The sequence below is a fragment of the Schistocerca nitens genome, chromosome 4, assembly GCF_023898315.1.
Source record: "Schistocerca nitens isolate TAMUIC-IGC-003100 chromosome 4, iqSchNite1.1, whole genome shotgun sequence".
In the NCBI taxonomy this organism is placed as follows: domain Eukaryota; kingdom Metazoa; phylum Arthropoda; class Insecta; order Orthoptera; family Acrididae; genus Schistocerca; species Schistocerca nitens.
In genome coordinates this window covers 786,942,975-786,966,060 of record NC_064617.1, presented here as the reverse complement: position 1 = coordinate 786,966,060, position 23,086 = coordinate 786,942,975, and the positions used below count along the sequence as shown (strand labels likewise).

Genomic DNA, 23,086 nt, shown 5'->3' with positions numbered 1-23,086 from the left:
TGGACTTGCATTAGGGAGGATTACAGTTCAATCCCGCGTCTGGGAATCCTGATTTAGGTTTTCTGTGATTTCCCTAAATCGCTCCAGGTAAATGCGGGGATGGTTCCTTTGGAAAGGCATGGCCGACTTCCTTCCCCATCCTTCCCTAATCCGATGAGACTGATGACCTCGCTGTCTGACATCCCCCCCCCACACCACCCAACCCAACCCAACCGAATTTTCCCTTCCCTTCCCTTCCCTTCCCTTCCCTTCCCTTCCCTTCCCTTCCCTTCCCTTCCCTTCCCTTCCCTTCCATTCCGCCTCCTTTCCCCACCCTTCCCTCTTCCCCCTTCCTACTTCAGCCTTCCCCCTTCCTCCTTCCCCCTTCCCTTCAGTTTCTTAAAATTCCACCCCCTTCCTTTTCAGCACGTTCACCACCACTCCCCTCTCTTCACCTGCCCATCTCCTTTGCTCTTCAGCTGCTCCTGCCCTCTGTACAACTTCCCCTGCCCACCATTCTACCACCCCTCCTTCTCTTGCCTCCCTCCCTCCCCTTTCTACCACTTGCCCCCTCAGACCCTTCCACATCCCCTCAACAACTCCCCCCCCCCTCACGCCATGTTGCTTCTACAGCCCTCTTTCATCTCTTCCACCTCCCACCTCCCTTTCTTCTACCTCTCGCTTTCCCTTTCTTTCACCACTCCACCATCTCTTCCAACTCATTTCTGCCATCCCTCCCCTTTCCCACCTATCCTTCCTCCTCACCTTCTCTCCACCTCAAAATCTCCGTTGCCCCATTGGCCTCTTCACTCCCCTTGGCAGCTCCCATGTCTGCATGGCCTCTTCATTTCGCCCAATCTCAAACCTCCCCTGCCCCATTTCGAGCCTCACCCCACCCGTGACCCATCTCGAGCCTCACCCCACCCCTGACCCATCTCGAGCCTCACCCCACCCCTGACCCATCTCGAGCTTGCCCCCACCCCTGACCCATCTCGAGCTTGCCCCCACCCCTGACCCATCTCGAGCTTGCCCCCACCCCTGACCCATCTTGAGCCTCCCACAAACCCGACCCTCTCGAGCCTCCCACAAACCCGACCCTCTCGAGCCTCCCACAAACCCGACCCTCTCGAGCCTCCCACATACCCGACCCTCTCGAGCCTCCCACAAACCCGACCCTCTCGAGCCTCCCACAAACCCGACCCTCTCGAGCCTCCCACAAACCCGACCCTCTCGAGCCTCCCACAAACCCGACCCTCTCGAGCCTCCCACAAACCCGACCCTCTCGAGCCTCCCACAAACTCGACCCTCTCGAGCCTCCCACAAACCCGACCCTCTCGAGCCTCCCACAAACCCGACCCTCTCGAGCCTCCCACAAACCCGACCCTCTCGTGCCTCCCACAAACCCGACCCTCTCGTGCCTCCCACAAACCCGACCCTCTCGAGCCTCTCCCCAACCCCGACCCTCTTGAGCCACCCCCAACCCCGACCCTCTCGAGCCACCCCCAACCCCGACCCTCTCGAGCCACCCCCCAACCCCGACCCTCTCGAGCCACCGCTCAACCCCGACCCAACTCGAGACCCCCCCCCAACCCCGACCCAACTCGAGTCCCCCCCAACCCCGACCCAAATCGAGCCCCCCCCCAAACCTGACCCAACTCGAGCCCCCCCCAAACCCTGACCCACCTCGAGCCTGCCCCCCAGCCCCAGCCCACCTCGAGCCTGCCCCCCAGCCCCAGCCCACCTCGAGGCTGCCCCCCAGCCCCAGCCCACCTCGAGCCTGCCCCCAGCCCCTGCCCACCTCGAGCCTACCCCCAGCCCCAGCCCACCTCGAGCCTGACCCCCACCCCCAGCCCAACTCGTGCCTGCCCCCAGCCCCAGCCCAACTCGTGCCTGCCCCCAGCCCACCTCGAGCCTGCCCCCAGCCCACCTTGAACCTGCCCCCACCCCAAGCCCACCATGAGCCTGCCCCCCAGCCCCAGCCCATCTCGAGCCTACCCCCCAGCCCCAGCCCACCTCTAGCCTGCCCCCACCCCCAGCCCATCTTGTGCCTCCTGCCCCATCTCCAGCCCCCCACCACCACCATTGTACTCTCCAGCCCATCTCGAGTCCCCCACACCCATCTCAAGGCCACCCCTCCCCCCAGCCACATCTCAAGCCCTCAGCCCCCTATCTCAAGCCCACTAGCCCTTATCTCGAGCCCCTACCTCGAGCCTTTCCCCCACCCTCGGCCGACCTTGAGCCTCCCCCCACTCCCAGCCCACGTTGAGCCTGCCCCCCCAGCCCACTTTGACCATGCCCTCCCACCCCCAGCCCACTTTGAGCATGCCCCCCACAACCAGCCCATTTTGAGCCTGCCCCCCAGCCCCAGCCCACCTTGAGCCTGCCCCCCACCCCCAGCCCACCTCGAGCCTGCCACCGCAGCCCCAGCCCACCTCGAGCCTGCCCCCCAGCCCCAGCTCACCTCGAGCCTGCCCCCACCCCCAACCCACCTCGAGTCTTCCCCCATCCCCAGCTCACCTCGAGCCTGCCCCCACTCCTAGCCGACCTCGAGCCTGCCCCCACCCCCAGCCCACCTCGAGCCTGCCCCCACCCCCAGCCCACCTCGAGCCTGCCCCCACCCCCAGCCCACCTCAAGCATACCCCAACCCCCAGTCCACCTCGAGCCTGAACCCCCACAGCCCACCTTCAGCCTGCCCCCAGACCACCTTCAGCCTGCCCCCAGACCACCTTCAGCCTGCCCCCAGACCACCTTCAGCCTGCCCCCAGACCACCTTCAGCCTGCCCCCAGACCACTTTCGGCCTGCCCCCAGCCCACCTTCGGCCTGCCCCCAGCCCACCTTCGGCCTGCCCCAGCCCACCTTCGGCCTGCCCCCAGCCCACCTTCGGCCTGCCCCCAGCCCACCTTCGGCCTGCCCCCAGCCCACCTTCGGCCTGCCCCCAGCCCACCTTCGGCCTGCCCCCAGCCCACCTTCGGCCTGCCCCCAGCCCACCTTCGGCCTGCCCCCAGCCCACCTTCGGCCTGCCCCCAGCCCACCTTCGGCCTGCCCCCAGCCCACCTTCGGCCTGCCCCCAGCCCACCTTCGGCCTGCCCCCAGCCCACCTTCGGCCTGCCCCCAGCCCACCTTCGGCCTGCCCCCAGCCCACCTTCGGCCTGCCCCCAGCCCACCTTCGGCCTGCCCCCAGCCCACCTTCGGCCTGCCCCCAGCCCACCTTCGGCCTGCCCCCAGCCCACCTTCGGCCTGCCCCCAGCCCACCTTCGGCCTGCCCCCAGCCCACCTTCCGCCTGCCCCCAGCCCACCTTCGGCCTGCCCCCAGCCCACCTTCGGCCGCCCCCAGCCCACCTTCGGCCTCCCCCAGCCCACCTTCGGCCTGCCCCCAGCCCACCTTCGGCCTGCCCCCAGCCCACATTCGGCCTGCCCCCAGCCCACCTTCGGCCTGCCCCCTGCCCACCCTCGGCCTGCCCCCACCCCACCTTGAGCCTGCCGCCACACCAAGCCCACCGTGAGCCGGACCCCCACCCCCGGCCACCTCGATCCTGCCCCCCACCCCCGGCCCACGTCGAGCCTGCCACCCACCCCGGCCCTCCTTGAGCCTGCCCCCCACCCCGGCCCTCCGCAAGCCTGCCCCCCACCCCGGCCCTCCTCGAGCCTGCCCCCTCCCTACTCGAGCCTCTCCCCACCACGAGCCTCCCCCCCAGCCCGGCCCACTTCGGGCCTCCCCCACCCCCAGCCCACATCAAGCCTCCCCCCATCCCCGCCACCAGTCGAGCCTCCCCCCATCCCCGCCACCAGTCGAGCCTCCCCCCAACCCCGGCCCACATCGAGCCTCCCCCCACCCCCGGCCCACATCGAGCCTCCACCCACCCCCGGCCCACATCGAGCCTCCCCCCATCCCCGCCACCAGTCGAGCCTCCCCCCAACCCCGCCACCAGTCGTGCCTCCCCCCAACCCCGCCACCAGTCGAGCCTCCCCCCAACCCCGCCACCAGTCGAGCCTACCCCCCACACCCGCCCCCAGTCGAGCCTACCCCCCACACCCGCCCCCGTCGAGCCTCGCCCCCACACCCGCGCCCCGTCGAGCCTCCTCCGACCCCCACCCCCCCCGTCGTGCTTCCCCCCACCACCGGCCCACCTCGAGCCACCCCCCACCCTCGGTCCACCTCTTGCCTCCCCTCCCACACCTTGCCCACCTCGAGCCTCCCCCCCCCACACACACACGGCCCACCTCGAGCCTCCCCCCCACCCACGGACCACCTCGAGCCACACAACCCCAACCCCCGGCCCACGTCGAGCTTCCCCCCACCCCAGCCCACCTCGAGCCTACCCCCCAGCCCCAGCCCACCTCGAGCCTGCCCCCATCCCCAGCCCATCTTGAGCCTCACTGCCCCATTTCAAGCCCCCCACCACCACTATTGTACTCTCCATCCCATCTCGAATCCCCCACACCCATCTCAAGGCCCCCCCAGCCACATCTCAAGCCCTCAGTCCCCCTTCTCAAGCCCCCTAGCCCTTATCTCGAGCCTCTACCTCGAACCTTGCCCCCACCCTCATCCCACCTCGAGCCTGCCCCCACTCCCAGCCCACCTCGAGCCTGCCCCCCAGCCCACTTTGAGCATGCCCCCCAGCCCACTTTGAGCATGCCCCCCACCCACATTGAGCATGCCCCCCACCCGCAGCCCACTTTGAGCATGCCCCCCACCCCCAGCCCACTTTGAGCATGCCCCCCCAGCCCACTTTGAGCATGCCCCCCCAGCCCACTTTGAGCATGCCCCCCACCCCGAGCCCACTTTGAGCATGCCCCCCACCCCCAGCCCACTTTGAGCATGCCCCCCACCCCCAGCCCACTTTGAGCATGCCCCCCACCCCCAGCCCACTTTGAGCATGCCCCCCACCCCCAGCCCACTTTGAGCATGCCCCCCACCCCCAGCCCACTTTGAGCATGCCCCCCACCCCAGCCCACTTTGAGCATGCCCCCCACACCAGCCCACTTTGAGCATGCCCCCCACCCCAGCCCACTTTGAGCATGCCCCCCACCCCAGCTCACTTTGAGCATGCCCCCCACCCCCAGCCCACTTTGAGCATGCAGCCAACCCCCAGCCCACTTTGAGCATGCCTTCCACCCCCAGCCCACTTTGAGCATGCCCCCCACCCCCAGGCCACTTTGAGCATGCCCCCCACCCCCAGCCCACTTTGAGCATGCCCCCCACCCCCAGCCCACTTTGAGCATGCCCCCCACCCCCAGCCCACTTTGAGCATGCCCCCCACCCCCAGCCCACTTTGAGCATGCCCCCCACCCCCAGCCCACTTTGAGCATGCCCCCCACCCCCAGCCCACTTTGAGCATGCCCCCACCCCCAGCCCACTATGAGCATGCCCCCACCCCCATCCCACTTTGAGCATACCCCCCACCCCCAGTCCACTTTGAGCATACCCCCCACCCCCAGCCCACCTCGAGCCTGCCCTCCCCCCCAGCCCACCTCGAGCCTGCCCCCACCCCCAGCCCACCTCGAGCCTGCCCCCACCCCCAGCCCACCTCGAGCCTGCCCCCACCCCCAGCCCACCTCGAGTCTGCCCCCACCCCCATCCCACCTCGAGCCTGCCTCCACCCCCAGCGCAACTCGATCCGGCCCCCACCACCAGCGCACCTCGAGCCTGCCCCAACCACCAGCGCACCTCGAGCCTGCCCCCACCACCAGCGCACCTCGAGCCTGCCCCCACCACCAGCGCACCTCGAGCCTGCCCCCACCACCAGCGCACCTCGAGCCTGCCTCCACCACCAGCGCACCTCGAGCCTGCCGCCACCACCAGCGCACCTCGAGCCTGCCGCCACCACCAGCGCACCTCGAGCCTGCCGCCACCACCAGCGCACCTCGAGCCTGCCCCCACCCCCAGCCCACCTTAGCCTGCCCCAACCCCCAGTCCACCTCGAGCCTGCCCCAACCCCCAGTCCACCTCGAGCCTGCCCCAACCCCCAGTCCACCTCGAGCCTGCCCCAACCCCCAGTCCACCTCGAGCCTGCCCCAACCCCCAGTCCACCTCGAGCCTACCCCAACCCCCAGTCCACCTCGAGCCTGAACCTCCGCAGCCCACCTTCGGCCTGCCCCCAGACCACCTTCGGCCTGCCCCCAGACCACCTTCGGCCTGCCCCCAGACCACCTTCGGCCTGCCCCCAGACCACCTTCGGCCTGCCCCCACACCACCTTCGGCCTGCCCCCAGACCACTTTCGGCCTGCCCCAAGACCACTTTCGGCCTGCCCCCAGACCACTTTCGGCCTGCCCCCAGCCCACTTTCGGCCTGCCCCCAGCCCACTTTCGGCCTGCCCCCAGCCCACTTTCGGCCTGCCCCCAGCCCACTTTCGGCCTGCCCCCAGCCCACCTTCGGCCTGCCCCCAGCCCACTTTCGGCCTGCCCCCAGCCCACTTTCGGCCTGCCCCCAGCCCACTTTCGGCCTGCCCCCAGCCCACCTTCGGCCTGCCCCCAGCCCACCTTCGGCCTGCCCCCAGCCCACCTTCGGCCTGCCCCCAGCCCACCTTCGGCCTGCCCCCAGCCCACCTTCGGCCTGCCCCCAGCCCACCTTCGGCCTGCCCCCAGCCCACCTTCGGCCTGCCCCCAGCCCACCTTCGGCCTGCCCCCAGCCCACCTTTGGCCTGCCCCCAGCCCACCTTTGGCCTGCCCCCACCCAACTTCGGCCTGCCCCCACCCCACCTTCGGCCTGCCCCCACCCCACCTTCGGCCTGCCCCCAGCCCACCTTCGGCCTGCCCCCAGCCCACCTTCGGCCTGCCCCCAGCCCACCTTCGGCCTGCCCCCAGCCCACCTTCGGCCTGCCCCCAGCCCACCTTCGGCCTGCCCCCAGCCCACCTTCGGCCTGCCCCCAGCCCACCTTCGGCCTGCCCCCAGCCCACCTTCGGCCTGCCCCCAGCCCACCTTCGGCCTGCCCCCACCCCACCTTCGGCCTGCCCCCACCCCACCTTCGGCCTGCCCCCACCCCACCTTCGGCCTGCCCCCACCCCACCTTCGGCCTGCCCCCACCCCACCTTCGGCCTGCCCCCACCCCTCCTTCGGCCTGCCTCCACCCCACCTTCGGCCTGCCTCCACCCCACCTTCGGCCTGCCCCCACCCCACCTTTGGCCTGCCCCCACCCCACCTTTGGCCTGCCCCCACCCCACCTTTGGCCTGCCCCCACCCCACCTTTGGCCTGCCCCCACCCCACCTTTGGCCTGCCCCCACCCCACCTTTGGCCTGCCCCCACCCCACCTTCGGCCTGCCCCCACCCCACCTTCGGCCTGCCCCCACCCCACCTTCGGCCTGCCCCCACCCCACCTTCGGCCTGCCCCCACCCCACCTTCGGCCTGCCCCCACCCCACCTTGAGCCTGCCGCCACACCAAGCCCACCGTGAGCCGGACCCCCACCCCCGGCCACCTCGATTCTGCCCCCCATCCCGGCCCTCCTCGAGCCTGCCCCCCACCCCGGCCCTCCTCGAGCCTGCCCCCCACCCCGGCCCTCCTCGAACCTGCCCCCACCACAGCCCTCCTCGAACCTGCCGTCCACCCTGGCTCACCTCGAGCCTGCCCCCCACCTCGAGCCTGCCCCCCACCTCGAGCCTCTCCCCCCCCTCCCCACCACGAGCCTCTCCCCCATTACGGCCCACTTTGAGCCTCCCCCCACCCCCAGCCCACATCGAGCCTCCCCCCACCCCCAGCCCACATCGAGCCCCCCCATCCCCGCTTCCAGTCGACCCTCCCCCCACCCCCGGCCCATATTGAGCCTCCCCCCATCCCCGCCAACAGTCGAGCCTCCCCTCAACAACGCCACCAGTCGAGCCTCCCCCCAACCCCGCCACCAGTCGAGCCTCCCCCCAACCCCGCCACCAGTCGAGCCTCCCCCCAACTCCGCCACCAGTCGAGCCTCCCCCCAACCCCGCCACCAGTCGAGCCTCCCCCCAACCCCGCCACCAGTCGAGCCTCCCCCCAACCCCGCCACCAGTGGAGCCTACCCCCCACACCTGCCCCCGTCGAGCCTCGCCCCCACACCTGCGCCCCTTCGAGCCTCCTCCGACGCCCACCCCCCCGTCGTGCCTCCCCCGACCCCCACCACCCCGTCATGCCTATCCCCCACCCCCCCACCGTGCTTCCCCCCCACCCTCGGTCCACCTCGAGCCACCCTCCACCCTCGGTCCACCTCGAGCCACCCTCCACCCTTGGTCCACCTCGAGCCACCCTCCACCCGCGGTCCACCTCGAGCCACCCTCCACCATCGGTCCACCTCTAGCCTCCCCTGCCACACCTTGCCCTCCTCGAGCCTCCCCTCCCACACATGGCCCACCTCGAGCCTCCCCCCCCACCCACGGACCACCTCGAGCCTCCCCCCCCACCCACGGACCACCTCGAGCCACACACCCCCAACCCCCAGCCCACGTCGAGCTTCTTCCCACCCCAGCCCACCTCGAGCCTACCCCCCAGCCCCAGCCCACCTCGAGCCTACCCCCCAGTCCCAGCCCACCTTGAGCCTGCCCCCCAGCCCACTTTGAGCATGCCCCCCAGCCCACTTTTTAGCATGCCCCCCAGCCCACTTTTTAGCATGCCCCCCAGCCCACTTTGAGCATGCCCCTCCGCCCACTTTGAGCATGCCCCCCACCCCCCACCCACTTTGCATGCCCCCCACCCCCCGCCCACTTTGAGCATGCCCCCCACCCCCAGCCCAATTTGAGCATGACCCCCACCCCCAGCCCACTTTGAGCATGCCCCCCACCCCCAGCCCAATTTGAGCATGACCCCCACCCCCAGCCCACTTTGAGCATGCCCCCCACCCCAAGCCCACGTGGAGCATGCCCCCCACCCCCAGCCCACTTTGAGCATGCCCCCCCACCCCCAGCCCACTTTGAGCATGCCCCCCACCCCCAGCCCACTTTGAGCATGCCCCCCACCCCCAGCCCACTTTGAGCATGCCCCCACCCCCAGCCCACTTTGAGCATGCCCCCCATCCCCAGCCCACTTTGAGCATGCCCCCACCCCCAGCCCACTTTGAGCATGCCTTCCACCCCAAGCCCACTTTGAGCATGCCTTCCACCCCAAGCCCACTTTGAGCATGCCTTCCACCCCAAGCCCACTTTGAGCATGCCTTTCACCCCCAGCCCACTTTGAGCTTGCCCCCCACCCCCACCCCCAGCCCACTTTGAGCATGCCCCCCACCCCCAGCCCACTTTGAGCATGCCCCCCACCCCCAGCCCACTTTGAGCATGCCTTCCACCCCCAGCCCACTTTGAGCTTGCCCCCCACCCCCAGCCCACTTTGAGCATGCCCCCCACCCCCAGCCCACTTTGAGCATGCCCCCCACCCCCAGCCCACTTTGAGCATGCCCCCCACCCCCAGCCCACTTTGAGCATGCCCCCCACCCCCAGCCCACTTTGAGCATGCCCCCCACCCCCAGCCCACTTTGAGCATGCCCCCCAGCCCACTTTTTAGCATGCCCCCCAGCCCACTTTTTAGCATGCCCCCCAGCCCACTTTTTAGCATGCCCCCCAGCCCACTTTTTAGCATGCCCCCCAGCCCACTTTGAGCATGCCCCTCCGCCCACTTTGAGCATGCCCTCCACCCCCCGCCCACTTTGCATGCCCCCCACCCCCCGCCCACTTTGAGCCCCCCAACCCCGGCCCACCGCGAGGCTGCCCCCCAACCCCGGCCCCCCTCGAGGCTGCCCCCCAACCGCGGCCCCCCTCGAGCCTCCCCCCCACACCCGGCCCGCCTCGAGCCTGCCCCCCCACCCCCAGCCACGCCTCGAGCCTGCCCCCCACCTCCAGTCCATCTTGAGCCTCCCCTGCACCATCTCCAGTCCCCCACCACCACCAGTGTTCTCTCCAGCCCATCTCGAGTCCCCCTCACCCATCTCAAGCCCCCTCCCCCTCCCCCCAGCCACATCTCAAGCCCTCAGTCCTCTATCTCAAGCCCCCTAGCCCTTATCTCGAGCCCCCACTTCGACTTCATCTCCAATCTCCCCGCTGGCCCAATCTCCGAGCCGTAGCCCTCCAACCGCACCGTAAGTCACTCTGCCTGGCCGAGGCCTCCGAGCGAGGGGTTCCTTTGAGATGCCTTGGCCCTCCACCCTCCCCCCCCCCCCCCCCCACTTCTCTCAGTAGAGAATGGCATACCCATCTAGCAGATACATGCCAGAAGCTGGGTGTTGCCAATTGTCCCAACAGCGTAGACAGGGTGATTGTGACTGTATCATCCAGTGGATGTGTTTGGTTGTGGGTGTTTGGAAAGGCTCAGTAATAATGGTGGAGCATATTATTATTGCTTTTGTTCCCACCAGACATATCATTTACCCATGGAGCAAAGTACTATATTTGTAGTACAGTGGTGTGGATGGTGAAATCTAGTTTGGATTCTGTTCTCAGTTTTCACCCAATGTCTGTCCTTTCAAGCACATCTAGAATGTTGTTAAATAACACCTTACAAACAACTGCCTTCTCAGAATCGACAAGTATATAGTGAAGTATATAGGAATGCATGACACTAATTGTGTGTTTCCTCTTTTTATGTGCAGAACATGTGCAATTCATTGTGGTATGTAGTTTGCTAATTCTTGACAGAGGGTCAATTGTAGGTCCACAGTTTCTTCTCATCTAATCTCAGTTTCTTTATTTCTGTTTTCATGTAAATAAATGAAGGTTTTCTATCTTTCTTTTTATTATTAGCTTCCTATCACCCACATAGTCATTGTCTTCTTATCACTTTGCAATGGGCGATTAAAATTTTTCGCTAGAAATATACTCTAGCATTCCTGTTGTTTACTATTTATTTGCATTTTACAATGACTTTTAACTTCTTTCTTTTCAGGGAAACAGAAGAAACAGGCAAAAATGCACAGCAAAACTGTTTCAAAAATGCTAGCACAAAATGCAGAGGATAAATTGCCCCAAGGTAAGAAGATCAAAATGAAGAATTATACTGAAATACATTAATATTCTACCAAAATCCGGAACATCATTTATCTTTCTTTCATTTAGAAAAAACTGTTGAAATATATGAAACATGAAGGAGCTTTAGTAAGAAGTTTAATATATTTGCTGTACCCTAAGTTATGTTATTCAGATGACTAATTGTAGTTACTGCAAAAGCTATTTAATTTTTGAACACTTGTGCTCCATAAAAATATAAACACTAGGTCCCATTCTTGATATTAAAACTTCAGAATCTCAACAATTTCCGAATTGACATAGATTTCGACATATAAGCCTGCAGGTGCCATTATTTGTCATGACATGAATCCATGTTTGAACACGGGATCCACATAGTCCATGACCAAGGGAGTCAATAAGTTGAGTTAAACTTGCAGATTTTATGAAAAATTGCTACAATTACTGGCAGATCCAATGCATCCCAAAGCCAACACCATACTTCCACTTCTACTTCTCCAGCAGAGCCAGACCCAACTATGGAGAACCTAAGATCAACAGCAGTATCCAACAGATACATAATCTGTAGCCTAGAGTAAGATAGCTTGCAACAGTGTTACAAAATTTAGAGCAATGTTACCCAGATGAATATCCATGAGCAGTGCAAAAAGGAAGGGCATGCCAATAAGATATTGCTGGATATGTGAAATGGATGACTTCTGATACCATGGTTACTCAGTCCCTAACCGAAAAGTGCCAATGGAATACTAGCCAAGATGTGTGCCTCATATACATTTTCAACCACTACTATTTCAGCCCCCCCCCCCCCCCCCCCCAATGAACCATGGACCTTGCCATTGGTGGGGAGGCTTGCATGCCTCAACGATACAGATAGCCGTACCGTAGGTGCAACCACAATGGAGGGGTATCTGTTGATAGGCCAGACAAACGTGTGGTTCCTGAAAAGGGGCAGCAGCCTTTTCAATAGTTGCAGGGGCAACAGTCTGGATGATTGACTGATCTGGCCCTGTAACACTAACCAAAACATCCTTGCTGTTGTGGTACTGTGAACGGCTGAAAGCAAGGGGAAACTACAGCCGTAATTTTTCCTGAGGGCATGCAGCTTAACTGTATGATTAAATGATGATGGCGTCCTCTTGGGTAAAATATTCCGAAGGTAAAATAGTCCCCCATTCGGATCACCGGGCAGGGACTACTCAAGAGGATGTCGTTATCAGGAGAAAGAAAACTAGCGTTCTACGGATCGGAACATGGAATGTCAGATCCCTTAATCGGGCAGGTAGGTTAGAAAATTTAAAAAGGGAAATGGATAGGTTAAAGTTAGATATAGTGGGAATTAATGAATTTCGGTGGCAGGAGGAACAAGACTTTTTGTCTGGTGATTACAGGCTTATAAATACAAAATCAAATAGGGCTAATGCAGGAGTAGGTTTAATAATGAATAAAAAAATAGGAGTGAGGGTAAGCTACTACAAACAGCATAGTGAATGCATTATTGTGGCCAAGATAGACACGAAGCTCACACCTACTACAGTAGTACAAGTTTATATGCCAACTAGCTCTGCAGATGATGAAGAAACTGATGAAATGTATGATGAGATAAAAGAAATTATTCAGGTAGTGAAGGGAGACGAAAATTTAATAGTCATGGGTGACTGGAATTGGACAGTAGGAAAAGGAAGAGAAAGAAACGTAGTAGGTGAATATGGATTGGGGCTAAGAAATGAAAGAGGAAGCCGCCTGGTAGAATTTTGCACAGAGCATAACTTAATCATAGCTAACACTTGGTTCAAGAATCATGAAAGAAGGTTGTATACATGGAAGAACCCTGGAGATACTAGAAAGTTTCAGATAGGTTATATAATAGTAAGACAGAGATTTAGGAACCAGATTTTAAATTGTAAGACATTTTCAGGAGATGGGACCTGGATAAACTGAAAGAACGAGAGGTTGTAGAGAGTTTCAGGGAGAGCATAAGGGAACAACTGACAGGAATGGGGGAAAGAAATACAGTAGAAGAAGAATGGGTAACTCTGAGGAATGAAATAGTGAAGGCAGCAGAGGATCAAGTAGGTAAAAAGACGAGGGCTAGTAGAAATCCTCGGGTAACAGAAGACATACTGAATTTCATTGATGAAAGGAGAAAATACAAAAATGCAGTAAGTGAAGCAGGCAAAAAGGAATACAAGTGTCTCAAAAATGAGATCGACAGGAAGTGCAAAATGGCTAAGCAGGGGTGGCTAGAGGACAAATGTAAGGCTGTACAGGCTTATCTCGCGAGGGGTAAGATAGATACTGCCTACAGGAAAATTAAAGGGACCTTTGGAGGAAAAAGAACCACTTGCATGAATATCAAGAGCTCAGATGGAAATACAGTTCTAAGCAAAGAAGGGAAAGCAGAAAGGTGGAAGGAGTATATAGATGGTCTATACAAGGGCGATGTTCTTGAGGACAATATTGTGGAAATGGAAGAGGAGGTAGATGAAGATGAAATGGGAGATACGATACTGGGTGAAGAGTTTGACAGAGCACTGAAAGACCTAAGTCAAAACAAGGCCCTGGGAGTAGACAACATTCCATTAGAACTACTGATAGCCTTGGGAGAGCCAGTCCTGACAAAACTCTACCATCTGGTGAGCAAGATGTATGAGACAGGCGAAATTCCCTCAGACTTCAAGAAGAAAATAATAATTCCAATCCCAAAGAAAGCAGGTGTTGACAGATGTGAAAATTACCGAACTATCAGTTCAATAAGTCACAGCTGCAAAATACTAACACGAATTCTTTACAGACGAATGGAAAAACTGGTAGAAGCCAACCTCGGGGAAGATCAGTTTGGATTCCGCAGAAATGTTGGAACACGTGAGGCAATACTGACCCTACGACTTAGAAGAAAGATTAAGGAAAGGCAAACCTACGTTTCTAGCATTTTTAGACTTAGAGAAAGCTTTTGACAATGTTTACTGGAATGCCCTCTTTCAAATTCTGAAGGTGGCAGGGGTAAAACACAGGGAGCGAAAGGCTATTTACAATTTGTACAGAAAGCAGATGGCAGTTATAAGAGTCGAGGGACATGAAAGGGAAGTAGTGGTTGGAAAGGGAGTGAGACAGGGTTTTAGCCTATCCCTGATTGTAATCCTGTCAGAGACAGCAAAGGACTTGGAAGAGCAGTTGAACTGAATGGACAGTGTCTTGGAAGGAGGGTATAAGATGAACATCAACACAAGGATAAGGGAATGTAGTCGAATTAAGTTGGGTGATGCTGAGGTAATTAGATTAGGAAATGAGAGACTGAAAGTAGTAAGGGAGTTTTGCTATTTGGGGAGCAAAATAACTGATGATGGTCAAAGTAGAGAGGATATAAAATGTAGACTGGCAATGGCAAGGAAAGCGTTTCTGAAGAAGAGAAAGTTGTTAACATCAAGTATTGATTTAAGTGTCAAGAAGTCGTTTCTGAAAGTATTTGTATGGAGTGTAGCCAAGTATGGAAGTGAAACATGGACGATAAATAGTTTAGACAAGAAGAGAATAGAAGCTTTCGAAATGTGGTGCTACAGAAGAATGCTGAAGATTAGATGGGTAGATCACATAACTAATGAGGAGGTATTGAATATGATTGGGGAGAAGAGTAGTTTGTGGCACAACTTGACTAGAAGAAGGGATCGGTTGGTAGGACATGTTCTGAGACATCAAGGGATCACCAATGTAGTACTGGAGGGCAACGTGGAGGGTAAAAATCGTAGAGGGAGACGAAGAGATGAATACACTAAGCAGATTCAGAAGGAAGTAGGCTGCAGTTGGTACTGGGAGGTGAATAAGCTTGCACAGGATAGAGTAGCATAGAGAGCTGCATCAAACCAGTCTCAGGACTGAAGACCACAACAACAACAACAACTATTTCTATGTTTTACATTATTTTAGTGATCACTGGTTACAGGTTTTCAGTTTATTTTCATTAAAATAAATGCTTATTTATGTGTTTACAATATTGTGAGAAGGAAAGTTGCTACTCACCATAGAGCGGATATGCTGAGCTGCAGATAGGCACAACAAAAATGTTGTGTGTTTACATTGATTTTAGTCATTAATCTTTCCACAACATTTATCACATATTTACTTTTAGTCATCAGAACTCCATAAATCTGCTATGCCCATGTCCAGGCAATCTGTGCTGTCTTCCATTCTTTCTTTTCCTAGCAATTAGTCTCATAGTTTTTTTCCTTACTGCACAGTGTCTGGCTACATAACTTGCCAACTACTCCTTTCTTCAGTATGGCTCTCTGACGGACTTCTTTCTTTGCCTATTGGAATGTGTTTGGATTTGGCACTCAAATTTCATTTGTGTGCTAGTAATTTGTGGTATTTGTATTGTATTCTTTCCTAGACTTCCACTTTTCACACTTCACTTCCTTGCAGTATCCTCTGAATATACTGTTCTGTAAACTGTTTCTTCAACTTTAGAAATACAGTGTAGAAAAAATTCTATATTCGTGTGTATCATTTTCATTGTTGCTACTCTTCAGTAATTTTCTTGTCTTAATTGAAAAAATTATCCTGTGCATCAATTTTTTATCTCCACACCTCCATTAGGACACAGATAAGTGGCACCAAAAAAGTGAGCTCATACTCTAGTCAATGTAAATGAATCTTTATTTCTTTTGTCAGCTGAGCTGTCTTTCTTGCAACCTACCAACTCTTATTGTTCTCTTCTTGGTTGCAATACAGGAAGGTTTGGTTTTAAAGGTCTCAGTTTTTTCTATATGTCAGTTGTTATCGGATTCTCCATTTTAATCTTACTGTAGTTTAATTAAAGAGTGTTTTACAGCAGACACTTATATTTATAAAGCATCTTCTGTGGTTATTCTGCAGATTGGATACATAGGTCTGTGCAGTTTTGATTGTTTTATATTGAAAACATTATTTTTATTTGTAAAGTTGATGTGTTCTTTACTTTCGGTGTTTCTGCCTCTTGCTTACATATTTTCCAAATCACTGCTTCTTGCAGTAGGAAGATGGAGAAACCAATAGTAACTGCTGTGGAAGATGGTCATGCAAACAAACATATTTTCCGTATGTGTCTGCCTGCCATTTCATGGATATTGCTGTACCTATAGAGCGTCATCTTATCGTGTCTCCGTATTCATGATGGGGACTGTGAATTAATTACGCCAAAAAGTTTTTTGTATGTACGGTTGTGAATTTTCTTACAGTATTTAGAAGTTCATTTAACAAACATAAAAGAATATCTTCTTGGTATGAGTTAAGGTTGCCCTATTACTGGCAGAGATTATGTCCAGAATGGTTGTAAGATCATATAGCATCCTTAAAAAAGTGCACTGTTTTGGTGTATCAAATTATGATCTTTATTTGTTCTAAAAAACATTTACAAAATACATAAATGTGTTGATCACACCAATCCATTTTAGGTACGAAAAATGTTTGGCATATGACTTTCTCTACTGTGCTGGCATGCAAGAACTGTTGATGAAATTTGCCATGACTGTCTGACAAGACTTTCGCACTTCACTGACAACACTACAAATTTCTTCTGTTAACTTGCATATGTTTTGTGGTTTATTGATATACATCGATGATTTATGATAACCCCAAAGAAAAAAAGTCTTCTGATCTTAGTTGCCATTGTTGGTCACCACATTGGGACCTGGAAACTGTTCGTGGAATAATTCAGTTGTTTTGTGGGAAGTGTGATAGTGGCTTCATCCTGCCAAAACCACAAATTTTGAACATCCATTCCATTGAAATTACGCTACGAAAAAAAATTATTTTCATCGCATTGGTGACCCGCTTCAAGGGCTGATGATGCCACCCACCTGAAAGCCACACCAAACTATTATTTGCTGTGTATGCCTTCGTTGAACCCTATAAGGATTTTCAGATCCTCAGATATGGCACTACTGTCTGTTCACAAATCCATTTAAGTGAAGTGCACCTCATCACTGCAGATCATTTTCCTCTCAAAACTGTTGTCTCCTTAGAAAACAGTCAACAAATGTCTCATTTTCTCATGATAGGCTTCTTTCAGCTGCAGCATTAACTGAATTCTGTTAGGATGATAATGGAGATCAAACCAGACATCCTATGTGCCATTCTTGGGAATGATGAGGAATCTTAACAAAATTATACTATGTTGATTAGTACCAATGTAATTTTTTTTAAGGACTCTTTAGGCTGTGGTGGAGAGACAGATAGATCTTTACCTCTTTTAGATGAGCATCTTCAGACTTTTACCTATAGCTGTAATTCGTAATTTAAGATGTAAAACACTTCTCCACTTCCATTTTCTAGTTCATATCCCATTAACACTGACACTTGAATGTTAGATTTCGTGTCACTGGATGAAATGGATGAGGATGAAAGGGCCATGAATTTCAGTATAGGAAGTAAGGACTGCCGTAAATGCAGTGAAGAGTAGAAAAGAAACATACATTACTGCAAGGGAAATCTTTAAGTGCCTATGTGAAGAATAAAAGTAGTGGAATTTCTGTGACTACAATAATGAAACAATGGAAACTCCAGGGGGAATATGTAAGAGTCTTTTAATTGTGCCCATCTGCAACTTGGTTTGTCTTCTTTACAGTAAGTAGCAATCTGCCTTTTCCTACATTGTGACTACAATAAAATACATGACACAGGGTGAATTGTTTAAAGATGGCTGCAGTAATTAATTCAATACTGAATAAACAGTACTACAACAAGAACATACCCAGGGGCAGCCTACTGCCGTTTCACCCCCAAAACAACATCTTCACAAACTGCACTCCTGTCCCGCTCCATCAGTCAGACTTAACAATTCAGTATCAGTTTGAAGACAATCAGAACTGGTAATGGATATAAACTAGTAAAAATGTTCCTAGAGCCATTTGTGGTGACATTTCAAAACTGTTTCGCCCTTTGCCCGTCCTCCATCATTAGTGTCAATCGTGTACTTGAAAATGTAGTGAGCAGAGAACCCTCAGACTCATGCTACGCTGTTTGGTTCAGAGTGGTAAGCAGAAAACTGAAAAGAAAAATTTTAAAAAAGCATTGGTAATGAGCAATTTATGTTTAAGGGAGAGATTTATTGACAGGGGAAAGAGCTTAAAAATTCTTTCATAGGCTTGCAGGAAGTTTAAACAGTATGAACTGGAAAAAGCTTGTGAATATATTGAAGGAAAGATGAGTGAACTGGAAAGGCAGACCACTTTTAAACTGACTGTATTGGAAACAAAAGGTTTTGACAAGTCAGAAAGGAGAGAATGCCAACCTGATAGAATTAAGGAATGTTCTAAGGCAAGATAAGATTGTTGTCTGTCACCCACTCTTCAACATATATTTAAAAGGCAGGATTGAGCATTATTAATGGAAGGGGGCAAAAAATGGTGGTTGAAGCACATGACATTTACAGATAGTATGGTTATTTTAGCCGGGCATGGAAAAGAAGTCCAAGAAATGGCAGAGGAAATTGAAACTATTGTAAGAGATCATGGAATGAAAATAAATGAAAATGGTGACAAGAGCTAGAGATGAAATGACAAAAATAATGTTGAATTGAGAGGAAATGGAATATGTATATTTTTAGTACCTAGGGAGTCAAATAGAAAGTAATCGAAGGTTCAACATAGACATTTAATGTAGAACAGCTGTGGAAAAATTTGTAACTGAGATGAAGGAAAAGTTGATAAAATGTTTTGTTTGATGTATCTTATTGCATGGTGCCAAAACTTGGATTGTGAGAAATGTGGACAGAAAGAGGCTGGAGGCTTTTGACTGTGGACACAACAGAGAAGGGTGAAAGAAAATTGATTGACAGAGTGACAAACAAAAAAAATCTGATGAGAGTGGGAAAAGAAAGGCCTCCCCCTTCTCAATCTTCCCACCCAAGCCACACACCCCATATAAAAAAATTCACCCTCCTTACCCCTTGCTGATGTGCAATTACTAACCCCCAGACTGAACATCAGTGAGAGTTCTTCTCTTTAAAGCATATCACTCAGTTGAATCTGGTACATCTTGAGTGTTATGGTAACTTAAAGATCATTATTTACAGGAATATATGAGAGATGGTCAAAAAGTTTTAATAGTGACCTTCAGGGGGAAAATGTGATTAATGTTTTGTTTGTTCATAGGTACATGTCTCCATGACACACCACTCTAGCTCATTGCTAGATGAGCCAAACCAAAATGGTGCAGCCCTGTTGATATAGTGTAGTTTCATGCGGTAATTCATTTTTGGTAGCAGCGGAAATCAGTTTACTGCATGATACTACTCTTTTATCTGTGAGCTGTACCATTTTGTTTTGGCACATCTAATGGTATGGTATGGTACTGTGGACGTGGGAAGTTCAATATGTACCAGGATTGCAGACATGTACCTACCAACAAATAAAAATAATTATAGGGCACTTTCTTTTTTATGTGATAATTAAGTCTTCATGGCTAACTCTCATACAAAAATTCTTCTTATCAAGTTCATTTAGTCATTTTACCCCTAAAACCCACTGAGACAGTGTAAATATTGTTTTGACCACCATTCACTATTGTTATACACATAATTAAGACGTTGTGCATTTGAGAAACCATACATTCTAGGAATTGCTGCAGATACAGATTTTTTTCCCATTATAATCTTGGTTCAATATTAATACTCTGTATGCAAAATGAAATGTAGTTGGTAAGATTCTGCATTCTAGTTTTGATTTTCTTTTTAGGTAACAGCGTCGGAAATAATGGAACTTCAGATGCAGTGGCAGGTGGGATTGAGTATGCAACAACTGAAAAAGGTAAACAATTTTCTCTTCTGTTTTGTGTTAGTTGGTCATATACACACTCAGACAAGTAGCTTAGTAATGTATGTATAAAAAAAAAATACTTGACTTTTCTGAAGGAACATAAAACAGATCATGAAAAAAGAAAAGATCATCAGCATTATTGAATGCAGCAGTATGTGGGACAAGCAGTGCTTATAGACATCTACATCTACATCTTCATCCATACTCCACAAGCCACCTGACAGTGTGTGGTGGAGGGTACCTTGAGTACCTCTATCAGTTCTCCCATCTATTCCAGTCTCGTATTGTTCTTGGAAAGAAGGATTGTCGGTATGCCTCTGTGTGGGCTCTAATGTCTCTGATTTTATCCTCATGGTCTCTTCGCGAGATATACGTAGGAGGGAGCAATATACTGCTTGACTCTTCGGTGAAGGTATGTTCTCGAAACTTCAGCAAAAGCCCTTACCGAGCTACTGAGCGTCTCTCCTGCAGAGTCTTCCACTGGAGTTTATCTATCATCTCCTTAACGCTTTCGCAATTACTAAATGATCCTGTAACGAAGCGCGCTGCTCTCCGTTGGATCTTCTCTATCTCTTCTATCAACCCTATCTGGTACGGATCCCACACTGCTGAGCAGTATTCAAGCATTGGGCGAACAAGTGTACTGTAACCTACTTCCTTTGTTTTCGGATCGCATTTCCTAAGGATTCTTGCAATGAATCTCAGTCTGGCATCTGCTTTACCAACGATCAACTTTATATGATCATTCCATTTTAAATCACTCCTAATGCGTACTCCCAGATAATTTATGGAATTAACTGCTTCCAATTGCTGACCTGCTATATTGTAGCTAAATGATAAGGGATCTTTCTTTCTGTGTATTCACAGCACATTCCACTTGTCTACATTGAGATTCAATTGCCATTCCCTGCACCATGCGTCAATTGGCTGCAGATCCTCCTGCCTTTCAGTACAATTTTCCATTGTTACAACCTCTCGATATACCACAGCATCATCCACAAAAAGCCTCAGTGAACTTCGGATGTCATCCACAAAGCATTTATATATATTGTGAATAGCAACGGTCCTATGACACTCCCCTGCGGCACACCTGAAATCACTCTTACTTCGGAAGACTTCTCTCTATTGAGAATGACATGCTGTGTTCTGTTATCTAGGAACTCTTCAATCCAATCACACAATTGGTCTGATAGTCCATATGCTCTTACTTTGTTCATTAAACGACTGTGGGGAACTGTATCGAACACCTTGCGGAAGTCAAGAAACACGGCATCTACCTGGGAACCCGTGTCTATGGCCCTCTGAGCTTCGTGGACGAATAGCGTGAGCTGGGTTTCACACCTCCGTCTTTTCCAAAACCCATGCTGATTCCTACAGAGTAGACTTCTAGTCTCCAGAAAAGTTATTATACTCGAACATAATACGTGTTCCAAAATTCTACAACTGATCGACGTTAGAGATATAGGTCTATAGTTCTGCACATCTGTTTGATGTCCCTTCTTGAAAACGGGGATGACCTGTGCCCTTTTCCAATCCTTTGGAATGCTACGCTCTTCTAGAGACCTATGGTACACCGCTGCAAGAAGGGGGGCAAGTGCCTTTGCGTACTCTGTGTAAAGTCGAACTGGTATCCCATCAGGTCCAGCGGCCTTTCCTCTTTTGAGCGATTTTAATTGTTAATCTATCCCTCTGTCGTCTATTTCGATATCTACCATTTTGTCATCTGTGCAACATTCTAGAGAAGGAACTACAGTGCAGTCTTCCTCTGTGAAACAGCTTTGGAAAAAGACATTTAGTATTTCGGCCTTTAGTCTGTCATCGTCTGTTTCAGTACCATTTTGGCCACAGAGTGTCTGGACATTTTGTTTTGATCCACCTACTGCTTTAACATAAGACCAAAATTTCTTAGGATTTTCTGCCAAGTCAGTACATAGAACTTTACTTTCGAATTCATTGAACGCCTCTCGCATAGCCCTCCTCACACTACATTTCGCTTCGCGTACTTTTTATTTGTCCGCAAGGCTTTGGCTATGTTTATGTTTGCTGTGAAGTTCTCTTTGCTTCCGCAGCAGTTTTCTAACTCGGTTGTTGTACCATGGTGGCTCTTTTCCATCTCTTACGATCTCACTTGGCACATACTCATCTAACGCATATTGTATGATGGTTTTGAACTTTGTCCACTGATCCTCAACACTATCTCTACTTGAGACAAAACTTTTGTGTTGAGCCGTCAGGTACTCTGAAATCTGCTTTTTGTCACTTTTGCTAAACAGAAAAATCTTCCTACCTTTTTTAATATTTCTATTTACGGCTGAAATCATCGATGCAGTAACCACTTTATGATCGCTGATTCCCTGTTCTGCATTAACTGTTTCAAATAGTTCAGGTCTGTTTGTCACCAGAAGGTCTAATATGTTATCACCACGAGTCAGTTCTCTGTTTAACTGCTCAAGGTAGTTTTCAGATAAAGCACTTAAAAAAATTTCACTGGATTCTTTGTCCCTGCCACCCATTATGAACGTTTGAGTCTCCCAGTCTGTATCCAGCAAATTAAAATCTCCACCCAGAACTATAACATGGTGGGGAAATCTACTCGAAATATTTTCCAAATCATCCTTCAGGTGCTCAGCCACAACAGCTGCTGAATCAGGGGGCCTATAGAGACATCCAATTACCATGTCTGAGCCCGCTTTAACCATGACCTTCACCCAAATTATTTCATATTTCGATTCTCCGTCAATTTCCTTCGATACTATTGCACTTCTTATCGCTATAAACACGCCTCCCCCTTTACTGCCCAGCCTGTCTCTGCGGTATACATTCCAATCTGAGTTTAGAATTTCATGACTGTTTACATCTGGTTTCAGCCAACTTTCTGTCCCTAGGACTATGTGGGCATTGTGACCATTTATTAATGAGAGCAGTTCTGGGACCTTTCTATAGACACTCCTGCAGTTTACTATTAGCACATTAGTATTGTTGTTCCTTGTTGCATTTTGCCTACTCCTACCTTGCCGTGTCTCAGGAGGCGTCTTTTCGGGCCTAGGGAGGGAATTCTCTAACCTAAAAAACCCACATGTGCACTCCAGACATACTCCGCTGCCCTTGTAGCTGCATGTAGTGCACGCCTGACCTATTCAGGGGACACTACATTTTCCACCTGATAGCAGAGGTTGAGAAATTTGCACCCCAGATCTCCGCAGAATCGTCTGAGCCTCTGGTTTAAGCCTTCTACTCGGCTCCAAACCAGAGGACCGCGATCGGTTCTGGGAACGATACTACAAATGTTAGCTCAGATTCCACCCCGTGAGTGAGGCTTTCCGCCTTCACCAAATCCGCCAACCGCCTGTACGAACTGAGGATGACCTCTGAACCAAGACGGCAGGAGTCATTGGTGCCGACAT

The 23,086-nt window shown here is 52.7% G+C and overlaps 1 protein-coding gene across 1 annotated transcript in view; it reads left to right on the top strand.

Annotated features, from left to right (window-relative positions):
• The window catches only part of LOC126253158 (gem-associated protein 5), a 413,052-nt gene that overhangs the window by 246,182 nt on the left and 143,784 nt on the right, over positions 1-23,086 (top strand). The window contains exons 14-15 of the mRNA XM_049954316.1: positions 10,814-10,897; positions 19,602-19,673. Coding sequence (XP_049810273.1) covers positions 10,814-10,897; positions 19,602-19,673 — 156 coding nt within the window. The remainder of the gene's footprint in view (positions 1-10,813; positions 10,898-19,601; positions 19,674-23,086) is intronic.